At 37.0% G+C, this 18600-nt stretch overlaps 2 protein-coding genes across 4 annotated transcripts; one reads left to right on the top strand and one right to left on the bottom strand.

Moving 5' to 3' along the window:
* Positions 1-1976: 1976 nt before the first annotated feature.
* Positions 1977-8017, top strand: LOC104109345 (spindle and kinetochore-associated protein 1 homolog). 2 transcript variants are annotated; one of them, XM_070201918.1, is made up of 10 exons: positions 1977-2098; positions 3066-3202; positions 3289-3413; positions 3616-3728; positions 3835-3904; positions 4421-4488; positions 6453-6558; positions 6644-6673; positions 7028-7141; positions 7727-8017. In XM_070201918.1, exons 2-10 carry the CDS (start codon positions 3106-3108, stop codon positions 7802-7804), a joined length of 801 nt encoding a protein of 266 aa, XP_070058019.1. In that variant the 5' UTR covers positions 1977-2098; positions 3066-3105; the 3' UTR covers positions 7805-8017. The 2 variants fall into 2 exon arrangements, with proteins under 2 accessions (XP_070058019.1, XP_009616901.1); XM_009618606.3 differs by having other exon boundaries at positions 2016-2098; positions 3080-3202.
* A 1676-nt stretch (positions 8018-9693) lies between these two features.
* Positions 9694-13552, bottom strand: LOC104109346 (flavin-containing monooxygenase FMO GS-OX5-like). Of its 2 annotated transcripts, XM_009618608.3 has the most exons (7): positions 12911-13552; positions 12167-12237; positions 11701-11850; positions 11541-11623; positions 11183-11318; positions 10496-10669; positions 9694-10011 (listed from the first exon to the last, which is right to left on the bottom strand). In XM_009618608.3, the coding sequence occupies exons 1-7, from the start codon at positions 13431-13433 to the stop codon at positions 9853-9855; spliced, it is 1296 nt and encodes a 431-aa protein (XP_009616903.1). In that variant the 5' UTR covers positions 13434-13552; the 3' UTR covers positions 9694-9852. The 2 variants fall into 2 exon arrangements, with proteins under 2 accessions (XP_009616903.1, XP_009616904.1); XM_009618609.4 differs by lacking the exon at positions 10496-10669 and having other exon boundaries at positions 12911-13542.
* Positions 13553-18600: the final 5048 nt, after the last annotated feature.

Genomic DNA, 18600 nt, shown 5'->3' with positions numbered 1-18600 from the left:
TGCGATAGGTTCAACCCAGAAGGTATTGAGGGGGAAATCGATCCCAGGTCACCCATATGGATAACCGCCCTCCAAACCAAATGGGCAACCCTGAATGGTGATATGGTGTCACGTCCCGAACCTGGGGGCGAGACCGGCACTCGGTGCCTCACCTATCCTCATAACTACTACAACTGACAATCCAATAAAATGTACATAAAAGGCCTACAAGCCCAACATACTGCATTAACTGACAGGATATGTCTACAAGCCTCTACTGATTGATATATTGTGATTGGAACAAGGCTGTGACCTACTCATAACACACACACATATATATACAAAGATGTACGTAAAGCTCTAGACCCGGCAACTCCGAAGGGTATGGAGCTTACCGATCAAACTGAACTTGGGCAATATCTAATAAGGAGGTCTTCCCGTTTGTCTGTCTGAACCTGCACGCATGAAATGCAACGCCCCCAGAAAAGGGACGTTAGTACGAAATAATGTACCGAGTATGTAAGGCACTATACTGAAAGCTGAAACTGAATCGATAATATAATAACTAAAAGCAACTGGAAGTCAATGATAATCTGAAGATATGCTTACCTACTGATACTGACTCAACTCTCTCAATATAGTAAGTAAAATAGTTGTTCGGCCTTATAAGGCTCGGTATATATATAATTGCTCTGCCGTAGTAGGTTCGCTCATAGGCGCTCGATCATACTAGGCTCTGTATCTCGGCCAACTGGGCTCGCTCATAGGCGCTCGGCCACAATAGGCTCGGTATATAACTTACCATCTGATCAGAGGTTGCCCAACAGGGGCCTGTCCATCGATTATAGCTCGATAGTAATGAAAATACTGTAATACTGTATATATAGATTCTCTGCTCTCATGATTGAAAACAAGAAAATACTCAATTGGATATGAAGTCTCGATAAGGAGAATATTATAACTTACAAGACTAGAAAAATATCCGTAAATTTCGGGATATGAATTTTTCTTTATGCCTCGTTATCTAACTAGTGTAATTACGAGATCATGCCAAAATGAAGAAAGGGCTTAGCCTTAACATACCTAGAGTAGGGAAAAATCCGTATAATATTCTTGGAAAAGGTTGCACCATACTCCCTTAGAATTGCAAAATCTCACGTTGCTAAGGTGCTAAGAAATCTCGTTGGAATTTTTGATTTCTGACGTTGGAATTCTTGTAGATGTTATGAATTATTCTTTGTTTTGTAACATTTTCAATAAGAAATCATTATCAGATTACTACTTGAATATCTAATGTCCAAAGAAGCCAAAATGCCCATTTCTTTAAGTCTTTACACGTAGAAGGATTTAGTGTTTAGTACGTGACACTTTAGCTTGCCACCTTTCTTTGTGAAGAATGACTCATTTAATTGATCCACCTTGCTGCCACGCTTTGGCATTTAAGCTTATCCATAATTTTAGTTAATTATCCACTAATCTTCTGATTAACTTGTTAATCTCTCACTAATTAATAATTAACTAATTACTACATACTTAAGAATTATCCTAAATTACTTAAAAAATTGCTCATTTTAGCATACCTTATACACTTCACTATCATGGCCATGTGGTACTTTGTATGGTACTAGTCCATAAATATCGGGTATTTTAGCTCGGGCCATATTTTATCCCAAAATGTCAAATTTCGACGAAATTCATTTTTCTTCGATTTGCTTACCCTCTCACCTTCACCAATTTACTCATCACTTGTTTAAAAAAGTATAATGCTTATAATCACGAAATAATTTCATTCCCAAACTTGCGTCGATTAACTTATGACGAAACTTTATCATACGAAAATGCGGGATGTAACATATGTGACAATTTTTGAAGCTCGAACTCTATTAAAAAGAAGTGCATATATGACACGACGCGATCATTTTTGTACTAAATTATTAACGGATGACATGAATGGCTAATTTTGCAAAATTCTAGTGATAAGACAAATAAGATGCCAAAAGGGTAATTTTGAACTTTTGCCTTTTTAAAAAGAAAATTTTAAAAGCGCGCTTTCCCCCATTCTGCTCCCGCACTTTCCTCAACTCCTACCGGCGTGAAGCGAAGGGCTTAATTTCTCTCGGTACGTTTTCGACTTTAGGTCTCATTTGTTTAATTTTAATTTCGTGATTTTGTACATTCTCGTCAATTTTTTAAGTTAAGTGTAGCAATTTTAGTTTCTGTAAATGAAATTGAAATCATTTTTCCCTATATTTAATGCATCTTTTGTGCTCGAATTATAGCAATTTAGCTACTAGTATAATTGAAAATTTTAAATCCGTGACTAGAGACATGCTCTGTGAATTTTTGTGTGTTTAATGCTTTTATTGTAAGAACTGAGCGTACTTTTCGTGCATGTTTTTGGTGTAATATTCTGAATCGTTGATGTTTTAAATGTGTGAAATGAAAAAACCCTAGCTGCACCTAAGCATTTTGTGAAGGGGTTTTCTTTTGTTCCTTTCCTGGTGAGATGTAGCAGGTATCTCGTGGAATTAGTCGATGAGCGTGCTAGCTGGCCTGAACGCCACAGTTCTAATAAAGATGTTAATTAAGAAAGTCTTAAATAGATAAGGAGTAGGTGAGTGAGTGAGTCCTCACTAACTTGAGCGATTTTGAACACCTAACTTGAGTCCACGAATTATAGCAATTTAGCTACTAGTATGATTGGAAAAAATCCTAGCTGCACTTAGGCATTTGCAAAGAGTTTCTCTTTTTCTTTTTTTCTTAACCTTCATCTTTTCAGTTCCACATTTCCACTGAACTAATATGCTTATTACGGTCGTATTAAGACCAAACTCTCATGTCTATGGCTGTCTTTGACAAACAAGTGGTTTAATATCACTTCTACTGTTTTCTGCATTCCCTAGTTTTGAGGTTTGTCTTGCTTTTAGATGGTAATGTCTGTTGTAGTGACTATTAGTATTCATATAACACTATGTGGAAGTACTTGCTATATAATGTTGGTCATGGATGAAGATGTGTAGGGCAGGAACTTGGAATATGATTGTTTCTAAGGAGCTTTATTGTTTCTTTTTTTCTTCTTTCCTAAGAGTTGTTTTGTCAGGGAGAGAGAGTGAGAAAGAGGGTAAAATGGACGTCACGGAAGCGGGGTCTTCACTCGATTCTCTAGTATCATCATTCAATGCTCGCATAGCGGAGATTCAACAGCTTGTCGTAGCTCGGAACAGTAAATTATGTGCTTCACTCTTTGCTCCAAAGTTTGTTGAAGTTACTTATTATTCCTGATCTTCAACTTTTGTGCAATCTGAACAGTGTATCCAGCGAGCAGCATTTCAGATTTGTCAGCTGTTGACTCTGCACTGACGGCCTTGGAGCTACAGCTCCACAAAATAAAAATCCGTATGCGTGAAGAAACTGAAGCCATTCCCAAAGCCAAGGCATTTCTCTTTCTCGGTGTTTCCCTGGAACATACTATAGAGCTAATGCATTTGTTATAGGATACACAGGCCTCTGTGTTTTTGCTCCACCTTGTTTCTGGAAAGCCAAAGTGTGGTGTTGTTATACATTATATCGTAGTTATAAACAAGTGATGTAGATGCAATAACTTGTTGTTTTTTCGGCTGTTGCTTCTGGCTGCAGAAGCTGATAGAAGCATCGCTGCGGCAGCAAAAGAAATTGCAAAAGTTGTCAGCTGTTATTCCATCATATGTTCCTCATAGAGTGACCAAAACAACTGAGGATGCTACTAAATGGTAACATTCTGTACTATGTAACAAAATGTCTTTACTAACATGCGGTCCTTACTCCTTACTCCTTAAGAAGATTCATTTGATCTGACTATGAATTTGTTTCTTATAGTATACGCCCAGAGCCCGGCGTTGAGGATCTTGGTTTTGTGTCTATGCAACTTGAGGAGCCTGCACCCAAGGTAATGATCTCTCCCAAATTCTCTAACCCTCTTTATATCTGCATGATTGCTTCTGTTCGAAAATGCAAGTCATTTATTATGTTTCCTCTTTAGCTTGATAAGTGGATCATGTCCATCATATTTAATCTGGTCAACTAACAGGGAGGCCTAAATGCAGTATCTGATTGCATAATGGGTGAGATTCACTTTTTTTCTTCTAATTGGCCCAGAATAATGGAAAATCAAATCATCGGGGAATGTGTTCTACTCACTCAATGAATTCATTGCGAGTAGGGCTGGGCTTCCTAATGAGGTTTGTGCGCAAAAAAGAAAAGGACTCCTAAGAGTGTCACAGATTATGCACCCCAATTTTAAGACGAGATAATAGTGATCAAAGGATGCAATTTATCATTCTTCATCTAGTATAAAAGACATTTACTGTTGATTCAGTTATTCACTGTTTTGGAAAACTTCAAATGGATTTCCAGTACCAAAATAGACATGCAGTTATCTCGCCCCATATTTTGTTGATTTCAGGGAAAAAAAGGCCGTGCTTCCCCGCCACTTTTCTACATTAATGCTGATGAACTGAATTCAGTACCACCGTAAGTGCTTTCTAACTTCTCTTTTTTCTTTTTAATCAAGTAGAGAGAATTTAATTGAAATGCATCCAGAGGATGCCAAAGATTACAACAGTTGAGCAAAAAAAGGTAGCTTCTGTAAACCGTGAATACTACTAGTAAGTCAAGGAGCTAACAAAATCCATGAATTTATCTAAGTTATTTACATTTTCGAGTTTCCAACAAAAAAAGATTCATTAGACATCTAGCCTTAAGTGTGTATATAGGAGAAACCACACCCTCAAAACATCTGAGGTTTCTTTCTTTCCTAATACTCCAAAAGATGCAGGCTGGTATCATTTGCCATATCTGTTTTATAGCCCTCACAACACTACAAAGCCCCTAACTAACATATGCATCTTTAATGCTGTAAGGCATTACCCAGCTAACCCCAAAAAGATTTAAAAAAACATACTCCACGTGTCTCTGGCAACTTGAGAGTGAAGGAATAAGTGACTGATGTTTTCTGATCCTTGTAGACACGTTGCACCTGCTGCATACAATTTTACCCCCCTTTTTTGAAAGGTTTTCATGTGCTAGGCAAGCTTCCCCGATTGCTAATCAGCTGAAACAAACAATCTTTGTGGGAATTTTGAGTTTCCAGGGCCAAATATCAACAATATTGCTGCTGGAGCATACGTCAAGACTCAAGTAGCGTGATTTAAAGAATATGCAACGTTCTGGCTGAGTCATCTAGTGAGAACTTCTATAATCTTTCCAATAGCACTCCCATATCATCTATGTTGCTCGAACTTTTCAAAAATGAAACTCAGTGAGTGTCGGATCCTTCAAAAGTAGTGCATATTTGGAGAATCCGACACGGGTGGGCAGCATTTTTGGAGATTCGCAGCAACATAGCAAGTTATCCACCTCCCAGTCTTGGAAATTCCTTCTGAATGTCAGTTTCGAAGAATTCTCTTCCCTGCATTGGCTAATTGTTGCTTGGGGCAGCATACTTAGCTGCTATAGTCTCGGAAATTCTTCCTGTAATGTACTATTGCCAGCCATCTATCCTTCCAAAATTTAATAAGTTCTCCATTTGCCAGCTCTAAAATATGTGTACTTGGAGAAGCCTTCCCAATGTCTGCTTATGTGTTTCTAGGGCCCAACACCATGAGAATTGTGGGATACTTTGGTGTGCCAATATTCTTGCTCCCCATGATTAACTTTGATAATTAGATTAAGATTCTCCAGAAAGAATCTTCTTCATTGCAATACTACCAGTGCCATTTCATTAGCAAACAATTATTATGGATTGCCAGATTCCTTACTCTTAGGCCCTTAAACTGTCTAGGTCTGGTTACTTTGTTCCATCTGAACAAATGATGCTTGTGTTGAGTGCCACTGCCTTCTGGGAAGAAATTCCTTCAAATTTTATCAATTTGCTTCAAAGTTTTATTGGGGATAGGGACTGAAATATGTTGGAATACAGTCCAACACATTGTTCAATAATATCAAACTACCTCCCATTGACAGATATAGCCTTTGCCAAGTAGCCAATCTTTTCTCTACTTTCTGTATAACACCTAGCCATGCTTGTGTTTATCTGAATTTCGCACTAAATGGTAGGCCTACGGTGGGAGAGTACCAGACTTGCACCCAAAATTTCTGATAAACCCTGCAAGTTTAGTACAGTATTAACAGGGAAAATTGTATTTTCGCCCATGTTAATGTGTGAGCCTGATATAACTTCGAAGATGAGCAATATCAACCTTAGATAAAGAACTTGAGAGGCATCCACTTCACAGAAAAATGTGTCGTCTGCATACAACAGATGGATGTTTTCTAACTTCTCTTAAGGCGACAATTCTTGTGTACCTTATACAGCAATGTCAGCCCAACCCTCTAGGAGATTCCTGAAGAAAAGAGATGCTGATTTCTTTTACTGCTTATGCATCATAAAACTCTCTCTCGTATATTTTCTTGACAATAAGGGATGCAAATTGCAGGTATATGAAACAGCGACTCACTTTGGAAAAAGTCAATGCAGCAATTGATGACATGGCTACCTACGCTGAAGCAACTGCCCAGCTTCTCAAGGCCCCTCACAGAAAGGTTGCTCTTTGTCAATTTGATTACATAATTTCACTTGAAACTTGATATTACTCCAGTGCTGATTCCTTTATTTTTCCTTCTGAAGCTCACAGAAAATCTTGTGGAGAGAGCAATGGTAAGTGAAGTGCATCTTGCCTATTTAATTTGACATTCTCATAACTAAAGTTGGGACACCACATATTCAAAAAAAATTGGAACTTTGCCCTTTTAAAGTTAAATCTGCAGATTTAAGCCTCACCAGTGTTCCCAGCAGTTCTATTTTCAACCAGAAATATGATTTGTTCAATGTAATGTTCACAAAATCATATATTGAGAGATGGACCCTTCTTCGTTGGGATATCTGTACTTGCCAAATTTGTCCATATTATTTGCAGAATGTTGTGTTCCTTGTGATTTGTTGCTGTCAGGAAGAGATCATTTGTGAATAAATTTGACGTGCTTGAACCACATAGCTACTCACCTTTTGCAGGAATTAAAAGAAATTGCAGCAACAGAAGCAGTTAAAGGAAAGCATTTCTTTCTTGAAAGTGACATCAAAGGGCCTTCGCTGAAGCACGACCATACTGGGAGAGCAATACTAACTGTGAGTTTTTTCTAGACTAAGTGTATCTGCATTTTGACTCGAATCGTTTTTCCTTCTCAATTTTCTAAAAAGATTAGCTTTTAAGTTTTTATTCAATTAGCTATGCTTTTCAGGGCGAAAATATTGTTCAAGATGTCAAATCTCTTAAAACTTTTTTCTATTTCAAGTATCTTTTGCTACTTCACATTTGATAAAATTGATGTAGGATTGTGACTCCTTTCTGATTCATGCTTCAACAAATAATCTCAGACATTAGATTTTGTTTGGCCGTCTGTTTATCTTCTGAAAAGACTGACTGTAACCAGTTTTAGTAAATTTATGCTGGCTTGATTCATTCTCTTGACAATGCCTTTCATGCCCCATAACTATAGCAGCTTCACGTTGAAACATACTCAGTTTTACCTCCAATCTTAACCCCCCCTCAAATTTAATAGAAGCAGCTAAAATAACCTGTTATTAGCACCACTATTCTCCTGCTCGAAGCACTTTATCCGGCACCATCAACTATACATGCTTGGGCTCACAAACTAATGACTCAAGATCAGATTTACACTTCTTGGCACTAATGTAATATGTCATTGGCAGGTCCTCCGACACCTTGGTCGTATAAGTGAAACGCGAGTTGGTCATCACCGTGTGATCCTACTTTTGAGGCCCCATTGAGTTGCAACCTATGCTTAGGTAGTTAGGTACACACCTGCAATGTGATGACTTCTTTTTGACTGGCCACATTCAAGCTATTTGAAGTGTAGACTGGTATGCAGAGAAACGTGTTGCTGTTTAGAGTTCAAAATTATATTATATTATTGAATGAGATTTGACAATGCAACTGTCTGAAAAGTCAGTTTCTGCTGAAATTTTTGGTTATTTCTTGCTGTACTCGATTTTTCAGAACCCTATGTTGAAGTTACTTCTACAATTACCTCTCATTTACCCAAATCATAGCGTAATCTAACAGACATGGAAAATACTACTACATTACTTTGAGATCATCGCTCAAGCATCAGAAAGTGGATCGACTATCACTGGTTTCTCAAATTTGGAGCCAATGTATGTTGGTTTATGAAGTAGGTCCATGAGGATTGCATTGTTAGCTAAATATGTAGCTTTTGTCGATCGAACGTATTTAAGAAGAATTACGAACAAAGGTGGAGCCAGGATTTGAAGTTTATGGGTTTGAAATTCTAATCCTTATAAGTTATTGGGTTCTAGATTAATAATTTATAAATATTCAACGAATTTTTTTAGACAAATACGAACTAAAGGTATAGAGTTCGGCCGGACCCATAAACGATATGTTGGCTCCGCCCCGACTACGAACCTCCTTTGGTGCGTCGGTGGGAGAGATGCAGTGCTTTTGTTCTATCTTGGATAAATCAGATAAATAAAACTTGTGAACACATCATTCATGAAGTGTTTTGAGGGAAGCGTGGCAGAGATAAAGGGTGTGTTTGGTATGAAGGAAAATCCATGGAAAGTGTTTTCCTAGAAATTATTTTCATGGAAAATGAGTGATTTTATAACTTATTTTCCCTTGTTTTCTAGTGTTTGATTAGAGAGTAGAAATTTTTTTAGGAAAATAATTTTTTATGCTACTCTTCTCAATCGCTTCCCACAATTCCCCATGTTTCTTGAGCTCTACCCCCCTTCAAATACCTAACGTTTTCATAACTCTATTTTCTTCAAGAATTTAATTATTCTTCTAAAAATTTACAAAACCCAAAGGAATTAATGTGGTGTTGCATTACCTTTTTACTCAAAAATAACGTTGAAATTTGTGCTCCACAACTAAAAAGAAAATACTATTTTTTTTGTTCAAAAAGAAAGTACTCTTTCTACAACATGAAAATAAAGTACTTATTTTGTTAAAATGAAAAAAAATAAAAAATTTCTACATCATGAAAAGAAAATACTCATTTTGTTGAAATGAAAGAAAATACTTTTTCTACAACATCATGAAAAGAAAATACTTTTTTTTGTTGAAATAAAAGAAAACACTTTTTCTACATCATGGATTTTTTTTTTGTTGAAATGAAAGAAAATACTTTTTACTACATCATTTTGTTGAAAGGAAAAAAAAATACATTTTTTACATCATGAAAAGAAAGAATATTTTTTGTTAAAATAAAAAAAAATACTTTTTTTATATCATGAAAAGAAAAAAACTCATATGTTGAAATTAAAAAAAAAGTATTCTATCTATAACATGAAAAAAAAAAGTACCATTAATAATATTTCTATTTAGGGTGGGGGTTGGAGGAGGGGGTGCGGGTTGGAGCAAGGGTGGGGTGGATGGGTGGTAGCGTAGGAGTGGGTTGGTAAGGGGTGGGTGTGAGTTGGTGGGGATGGAAAATAGGATGGGGAATGTTAAAAAAAAGTTTTGGAAAATGTTTTCCCTTATGTTGATAGGGAAAATATTTTCCTCACATTGGAGGAAAATGAGTTCACGAGAAAAATATTTTTCAAAACATTTAAACCAACCAAACATGAGAAAATATCTGAAAAATATTTTTCTTCGTACCAAACACACCCAAAAAGTCAGAAAGCAAGTCTCCTCTAATATTTTTTTGTTTTATTTAAGTTAAAGCATAACACTTCCTTTTCTATTACGTCTTCTTTGTTTTATGGTCAGTCATTACATAGAAAATGTATTTGGAAGAATTACAATAACTGTAGTAGATATAACATAAAAGGAATAGATATGATATTACTTAAGCATCAGAATTTATTGAGTAAAAGTCCCACAAATCCCTGTAGCTGCTAAACCCTACTTCACCAACAAATTTGTAGAGACTCCAATACATTTCCTTTAGGCTAGCACCAACTGGTGGCATTCCCACTTGAGCTGCTAACCAATCCATGTACTCCATCTGCCAACAAATTCATGTCATTGCCTCTAATTTCAATGTTAAAAAATGAAGACTCAGAAAGTGTTTGATAAATTTAATAAGATGCAAACTTTAAAGTTATATTTGAGCTATTTTAGGATATTCAATTCAACAACAATCATACCGTAACCCCACAAGTAGAGTCTGAGAAGGGTAGTGTATACACAAACCTTACCCCTATCTTGTGAAGGTAGAGAGGTTGTTTCCGACAGACCCTCGGTTCAATTCGAGACATACAAATCCAGTGTTAATGTTCTTGTATAGTTATTGAACTTTACTCAACAACAACAATAACAATCCCAGTGTAATCCCACAAGAGGGATTTGGGGAGGGTAGTGTGTACGCAAACCTTACCTTCACCTTGTGAAGGTCGAGTGATTATTTCCGAGAGACCCTCGACTCAGAAGTTACTGAACTTTACTCGGTGTAACAATAAAATCACAAAAAAAAGGTTATTGGGAAAAACCTCGCGAGGGTGAAGGCGATGAGTGTGATGTTTTGGGATCCCCGCTACCTCAAGGTGCATATTGTGATCCTCAACATCAGTTAACATTTCCTCTTCTGATGGTAAAAGCACTTTTCCAGACAAAACTTGTGCTATCCATTTGGTTTGCAATTCAAACATGAGAAAGATAATTGTCTGATCATCACAGAGAAAAGTCTACTTTGTCATTTCTTTCAATAGTACAAAATGGTCAAGAGCCCAATACAATGTTGAAGAAGTTGAGAGGGTTGTAATAACTCAGAAAACAAATGAAGGGAAAGGTCAAAATTTTCTCTTATACTATCCGAAATTGCTCAATTCTATCCTCTGTTATACTTTGGGTCTGTTCATAGCCTTGTTAAATTCTTGTTTCGTTGTATTTACCCTTACCATCAATGGAACTCCAGCATGAAATGGGTGGATTCAAAGTGTCCAAATACTTCAAGAAAACTTGTAGTTATGATTTGAAATTACCCACAGGGTGAAGCACTATTAGTGTCAAGCGCAAAAACAAGAAATTTCGTAAGGTCGAGGGTAAGATTAGACCAAAGTATAACAGTGGATGAAGTTACTCAAATTCGAATAGTACAGAAACAAACTTGACCTCTTTCCAATAGATAGTTGGTTAATAACACAATGAAATATGATATTACCATACAACTAGCTTACCTGATAAGGTATACCAACAAAGGAGAGACAGGGGGAAAGTTTTGGAGGAAAGACATGCTTGTATAATGGTCCAACACGGTTGTCATCAACACAAACTATTCCATTTGTTTCAAGAAATGGGAAATCATACTTGTATCTGCGTGAAAAAACAACAACAACAATAATAATAAGCTTATGTATTTCGTCAAGGAACAAAAACAACAACAACAAATTCAGTGGATTCCCACAAGTAGGTATGGGGAGGGTAAGATGTACGCATCCTTACCCCTACCCTAGGAGGGCAGAGAGGCTATTTCCGATGAACCCTCGGCCAGTTCATCAAGGAAATGCAGCAAAAAGAATCAAGATTTGAACTAACCCTGTACAGTGGAGAATTATATCAGCATGAATAGAAGATCCATCCAAGAAAATCACTTCACCACTTTCATTAGCACGATCAATCTGAAAAATAACTCCAAAATCAGATCCCTTTATATATCTTCCAATGCACAGTCAAGAAACATTGTACAGCGATATACCTTTGAATGGTTCCAAAGATTTGCACTATTGTCCAATTTTGAAACTTCAGTGTCAGAAGATCTTGTCGAAAGATGAACTTGTTTGGCCACCGTAGCTATGTCTCGGGAAATATCAAGCCCACTTGGTCCATCTCCAATTACAACTACAATCTGAATACAAATCAATTAACAAGTGAGAAGGTTCTGTAAAACAGGAGGCATAGACTTGTATAAATAACTTTTTTCTTCTTCTTTTATAACCGAGAAATCCCGGAGGGTTAGTGGCGCACGTTCCAAAGCTCAATGGATAATGGGTCCTCCACTATGTCTTTTTTCACTTAAATACCAGGCTTTTGTTTGCAGCATGTTCTGAATCCGTGACGTGTGCCTAGTCGATACATCAGCGATGCGCTCTTAATACTAGACCAAAGCGTGGATGCAGAACTTTAAGAACTGAATATGCAAATAGAGTAGAAAGGGAGCTTGCCTGATCCTTAAATGGCTCAGGAACTCGATAATTGTGGCTATGCATTTGTTTTCCAGGCCAGTTGTTTATACCTTTGGATATTAACAAACAATAATTAGTTCAAAGTACAACCTATCGATCTCATTTCTTTTACAATATTATGAGTGCTGGAAGGTGAGACTGTTCACACCTTCCCAATTTGTTTGACAAAGTTCAGTTTCACTAATCTTTGAAGTTAAATCAGACTAAATTAACTAAACTTGCTAAAATAAAAAGAGATATTCATACAACAACAAGAAGCCACAATCCCAAGAAAGTTGAAGTCAGCTCTATATATATATATATATATATGATCATGTCGCTCCATTTAAGCTCATTTAAAGTTTAGATATTTGTAATCTATAAAATTTCCTCATAACAAAAAGTTAAAAAAAATATATATTTTAGGATGTTACTCAAATATCTTGAACTAAGGACTAGTAAATATAAGAGCTTTCCTAGATATTTGCCTGGTAAAATTTTCTGACCACAATTTCATCTAACTCATATACTTTTTATATAATTTCGAATTTAAGTTACATACACCAACATTTTAATGATTTTTTACACCATCCGTGAAATTTATTCCAAATTATCGATCAATCAGTGCATAGAACTTAAACTCAATAATTTCTAATACTTCTCAAAAACAAATCAATCATCATTGTTCAAACAATAGATTAATTAACTTGAATCACTTAAAATAAATACTGCACATTAATTTACCTGGAATATTTGCAACTTTGGGTATAGTATAGTGACCATTACAAATCACTACAGAATCAAACACCTTTTCTTCTGAGCTTAACTCATCTGATTTCAATTCAACAACCCAACCATCTTCCTCATACTCAACCCGCCCAACTCGTACAACCTCCGAGTTAAATCGGATCAACTCAGTAATCCCAAAATCCTTAGCAAACTCAGTCAAAAACTTCAACACTTCTTCATGTCCGGGAAAATTAATTAATTTCCCATTTTCATTATTGAATGGATAATCACTGAAGCTCATTAATTGCCGAGGTAAATTTGTACGGAGGGATTTGTAAAGACTGCTGTGAATAATTTCTCTGTTTGGATCAAGGCCCAGTGGATCAGTTTCGATTTTTGGATTGTAAGCCCAAGTTCCGCCCAGTTGGTTTGATTTTTCGAAGACTGTAACTTTGTGGCCTGATCGTTGTAGCTCACGAGCTGTGACTAGACCGGCTACTCCGGCTCCGATTACTGCTACTTTCCGGGACTCCGCCATTGGAGAAGATGGGGAAACTATTGGGCTAAAAGTACAGTTTTGAAAAGTAGTTGGAACCAGTTATTAACTTTTTTTATTTCCTTGGGATTGCGCGAATTTAAATAATTAAAAAAATGACGATGACGAATATTCAAATGTCTTACTACTACTTATTTCATATTTTGAGGGAGGGAGGTCGAATTAGGAAAGAGAATTACTAGACAGTCAAGCGTTTTTCCATGTGGCGTTATTCTCGTATTCCCTTATTCTTAGTGGGCGTTTGGACATAAGAATTGTAAAATTCCGGGGAAAAAATAATTTTTAAGTAAAAATAATATTTAAAATTTAGAGTTGTGTTTAGACATAAATATAATTTTTGGTTGTTTTTGAAGTTTTGTAAGTAATTTGAGTGAGAATTTTGAAAAATAACTTTTTGGAGTTTTTCAAATTTTCGAAAATTTTCAAAATGTATGTTCAAGTGAAAATTGAAAATTTTATGAACAAACGCTGATTTCGAAATAAGTAAAAAAATTTTGAAAAAAAGGAAAAATTTTCTTATGTCCAAACGGGCTCTTAGATTCCTATTACTATATTTATTTTGGTTTGTGGTTTCCTATTATTTTACTTTTGTTATGGCTTTTTTGACTTTTTTACTATTGTATTTCTTTTCTATACTCTTGTGATTATGCATACTTACTTTGATTTAAGGGTCTATTGGAAACAACATTTCTACATGCATAAGGTTGAGGGTAAGGTTGCATATTCAATATCCTCACCAGACCTATTTATGGGATTCACTATTGTTGTTGTTGTTGTTGCTAAGCTTGACATATGGCACTCCAAATTGGAAGGAAGAAAAGTCATGGCCCATCCATAGTGAATTAAAAAAAAGTTTAAGTTATATATATTAGAATTATCAATGTAAGAAATTTTATATCATCTGGTCACTTATCTGTTATAGCAGATAATATTTTCTAGTTTCAAGATTACAAATCATACATCGTAAAAAGAAATCTTGCATTCACGATCTATATAACTTAAACTCATATATCGTAAAAAGGGATTTTTTTTGTTCCTATATATTATTTGAAACCTCATTACCAAAAAATATCCCAGTTTTGGTATTTACCCGACCCAAATATGTTTTAGCTACAAAAAATATACATTTGTTTTAACTAGACTCCTTTCTGCGGTAATCTTCCTTATTTAGACGTGAAATTTTTGTGATCGCTTATATTTCTGTTAGAGATTTTACTGACGCAATCATCGCACCATAATCAAACAACATATTTGTAGAATCCTTCTATTAAGCATATTTTTTCTGGTTATCATCGTACGAAAATCAAGACAACATATCTGTAGTATCCTTCTATTCTCTAGTTTTCTCTGATTTTCCATTGATGTTTGGCATATTTCGATATGTGTTGATGTTACTTTACCCATGTTTTAACCATTTCTTGATGTTATTTAATCTTTAAAACACCCAACATGGTATAATTATTGGTTTGATGACTAATTAAGTTATGTGTGACGATTTAAGGCGTTCGGAGTGCAAAATATGAAGAAAAGGTGATTTAGCTAGAGGAAGAAGGGTTGGATGCGTCGCATCCAACCTAGGAAAACATCATCCTGCATGCAACCTTAGCAGTGAAGTTGGGCCATAGCGTCCGCCATCGCGTGCGAAACTGGGAAGTAGAAGTGAAGCTGGATGCGTCGCGTCCACCATCGCATGCAAGCTGAGAAATAGAGGACAAGGTGGATGCGTCGCATCCACCTTCGCAGGCAAAATTGAAATGGAGGACGAGGTGGATGCGTCGCATCCACCTTAGCATCAATCCCTGAAGCCGATTTGGACTAGGAATAGGAGAGCTTTGGCCCACGACTTTTGTACGCAATATATAAGCCAAAAACGCCTCCTTTAGGTTATCTAACATATTGGGAAGGGGGAAAAAGCCACGAAAAAGCTGTGGAGGCCGGAATTCATCAAGTTTCATCTTTCTCCCACCAAACATAGTAATTTTTATGTTTCTTTATATGATTTGTTGTTTGGCTACCATGTCTATGTGGAGCTAAACTTCACGTTCTAGGGTTGTGGGTCTTTCATGACTATTGTTATTCGGATATTGATTTTGACTTCTTGATTTATCATATTAGTTTATTTATTCAATCTTGCACTTAATTATTTAATTGCTTGATCACCAATTGAATATTATCTACGAATCTAGAATTGAACTCGAAAGTGGAAATTCTATATTGCATATAGGATTGAGTAGGGCAAGTTCTTGAACTCGGGCATCGGGGAACGGATTCGTAGTTAGGATAGACATATACCTAATTGCCTTGCTTGGTTGATTTACAGGAATTATAAATGCGTTCTTGTTGATTCTAACTCCATAGACATATAGGCGTTAGGTTAGCTTGAATAGGCGAGTAAGAACTCGACAGATTCTTATGAGCATTAACCCTGTCAACCAATAAGCTAGATAAATTAGTCGGTCAATTCAATTGAAGAATACAATAGGATTGTTAGATAGCCCATAACCCTAGATCGTTTTCATTATATTGATATCATTAAAATCTGCTCTTTCTCTGTTCAAAGTTTATTATTTATATTTTTCTTATTTAATTAGTTAGAATAAAATATTTTTAGATTTAATTCTTGTTTAGATAATTAAGATAGGCTAATTTAGTTAATAGTTAATCATAAGTCCTCGTGGGTTCGACATCCGACTTTTAGTCACTTTATTACTTGACGACCGCGTATACTTGCGTGAGTGTGTTTGGTCGCAACAAGTTTTTGGCGCCGTTGCCGGGGACTTAGAAATTAGCTACGTGACTAAGTTAAGCTTTTATTAGATATTTGTTTTCAAGTTTTAATTTTCAGTTTGCCTGGTTTGTGTCAACGCAGGGTTTACTCTCGAATGCAGAGGAGTAGAAGTGCAAACAACCTCATTCCTCTTGATCCAGAAATCGAACGAACACTACATAGAGTGAGAAGGGAACACGAAGCTAGAACGAGAATAGAAAGAGATTTGGACATCGCAATCCAACCACAGCCAATAGATATGGCAGGCAATGAAGAGCGTCCGGTAATTGAAGCCGCAAGGCCCAATCTTGCGAATATGACTCAGGCTATTGTGAAGCCTAATATCACTGGGCATTTTGAACTCAAACAGTACATGGTACAGCTGATTCAGTCCACAGGACAATATGTGGGTCTATCTCATGAGGACCCGCAGAGGCATATTCAGAACTTCTTGGAAATCACGGACACTTACAATTATCCGAACGTCTCCAAGGACTATGTCAGGCTGACACTATTCCCTTTTTCACTGTTGGGGGAAGCTAAAGAATGGTTGCAAAAGGAGCCCGCGAACTCTATCCACACTTGGGATGATCTAGCAAGGAAATTCCTGATCAAGTTTTTCCCAACTAAGAAGACAAAGTCGTTGAGGAGCCAAATTCTTGGGTTCCAACAACGGGATGGCGAGACACTTCGTCAAGCTTGGGAAAGATACAAGAAACTACTCAGAGACTGCCCGCATCATTGTCAAACTGATGAGGTATTGGGTCACACTTTTGTTGATGGGTTAGATGAAGCATCAAAGATGAATCTTGACTCAGCTTGTGGGGGTAGTTGCATGGCAAGACCGTATAGTGAAATACAACTCCTGCTAAATAATTTCACTGCTAATGACCATAATTGGCAAGGAGAGGGGGATTCACGAAGGGGAATTAAACAGAAGGCCGCCGGTTTGATTGAGCTTGATGACTTTTCCGCCATGAGAGCCGATATAGCAAAATTGGCAAATCAGATGAATAGAATGACAACACAACAAATGCAACATGTACAGCAGATGTCTATTTGTTGCGAACTATGCGGAGACAGTCATATGATTGACATGTGCCCCACGAATCCTGAATCTATATACTATGTGGGGCAACAAAACAGAGGTCCTATGAATCAACATGCGCAATATGGGAACACTTACAACCCAAACTGGAGGAATCATCCTAACTTCTCATGGGGCAGAAGTCAACAGAATCAGTATAGGCCTCAAGGGAATTTTACTCAACCTCAGAAGCCACCCCAACAAATGGAAGAAAGTACGAATGACTTGCTGAAAAAGTTGTTACTAGACAATCAACAGCTCAGGACCGATTTCAGAAATCTTGAGAGGCAAATGGGGCAGTTAGCAGCAAACCAAAATACTAGACCTACAGGCTCACTTCCCAGTGATACAGAGAAGAACCCTCAAATTAATGCAGTTACACTTAGAAACGGGAGGGAACTAGAGGAAGTGCCAAGGAAGATAAAAGAAAAACCTATACCTGGGGGGGAGTTGACACCTAAGGCAACACAAGAGTCAAAGGAAGATGATGCAAGTTCAGAGCGAATGGAGGTTACAAGGCCACCACCACCTTTCCCCCAAAGATTGCAGAAAAGGAATGACGATCGCATGTTCAACAAATTTCTCTCCATGTTGAGTCAGGTTCAATTAAATATTCCATTAGTGGATGTACTTCGTGAAATTCCAAAGTACGCTAAGTACATAAAAGACATAGTGGCTCATAAGAGGAAATTGACTGAGTTCGAGACGGTTGCACTTACTGAGGAGTGCACATCAAGGGTCCAAAACAAGCTTCCCCAAAAGCTTAAGGACCCTGGCAGCTTCACCATTCCAGTACAAATCGGTAATATTAACGTGGGACGTGCTCTGTGTGATTTGGGTGCAAGCATAAATCTGATGCCGTTATCCTTGTTTAAGCAATTAGGTCTGGGAGCTCCGAGACCAACCACCGTGATGTTGCAATTAGCTGATAGGTCCATAGCCTACCCCGAAGGAGTGATTGAAGATGTGCTGCTGCAAATTGGAAAATTCATCTTCCCAGCTGACTTCATTATTCTAGACTTCGAGGCTGATGAACAAGTTCCAATCATATTGGGACGACCTCTCTTGGCTACTGGCGATGCAATAATTAAAGTGAGAGAAGGGAAAATGATTATGAGAGTGGACAACGAGGAGGCAGTCTTCAATGTCTACAAAGCAATCCAACTCCCCCGCCACTATGAGGAGCTCTCTATGATATCTGTGGTGGAGGTGGATGAGAAACTTCTTAACACGAGTGTATATCTAGGCGACTGTTTAGAAAAAGCAATCATGATGTTTGATAGCTTGGAGATGGA

This window comes from Nicotiana tomentosiformis, chromosome 5 (assembly GCF_000390325.3).
Source record: "Nicotiana tomentosiformis chromosome 5, ASM39032v3, whole genome shotgun sequence".
NCBI classification, from domain to species: domain Eukaryota; kingdom Viridiplantae; phylum Streptophyta; class Magnoliopsida; order Solanales; family Solanaceae; genus Nicotiana; species Nicotiana tomentosiformis.
This window is presented reverse-complemented; position numbering and strand designations above follow the sequence as displayed.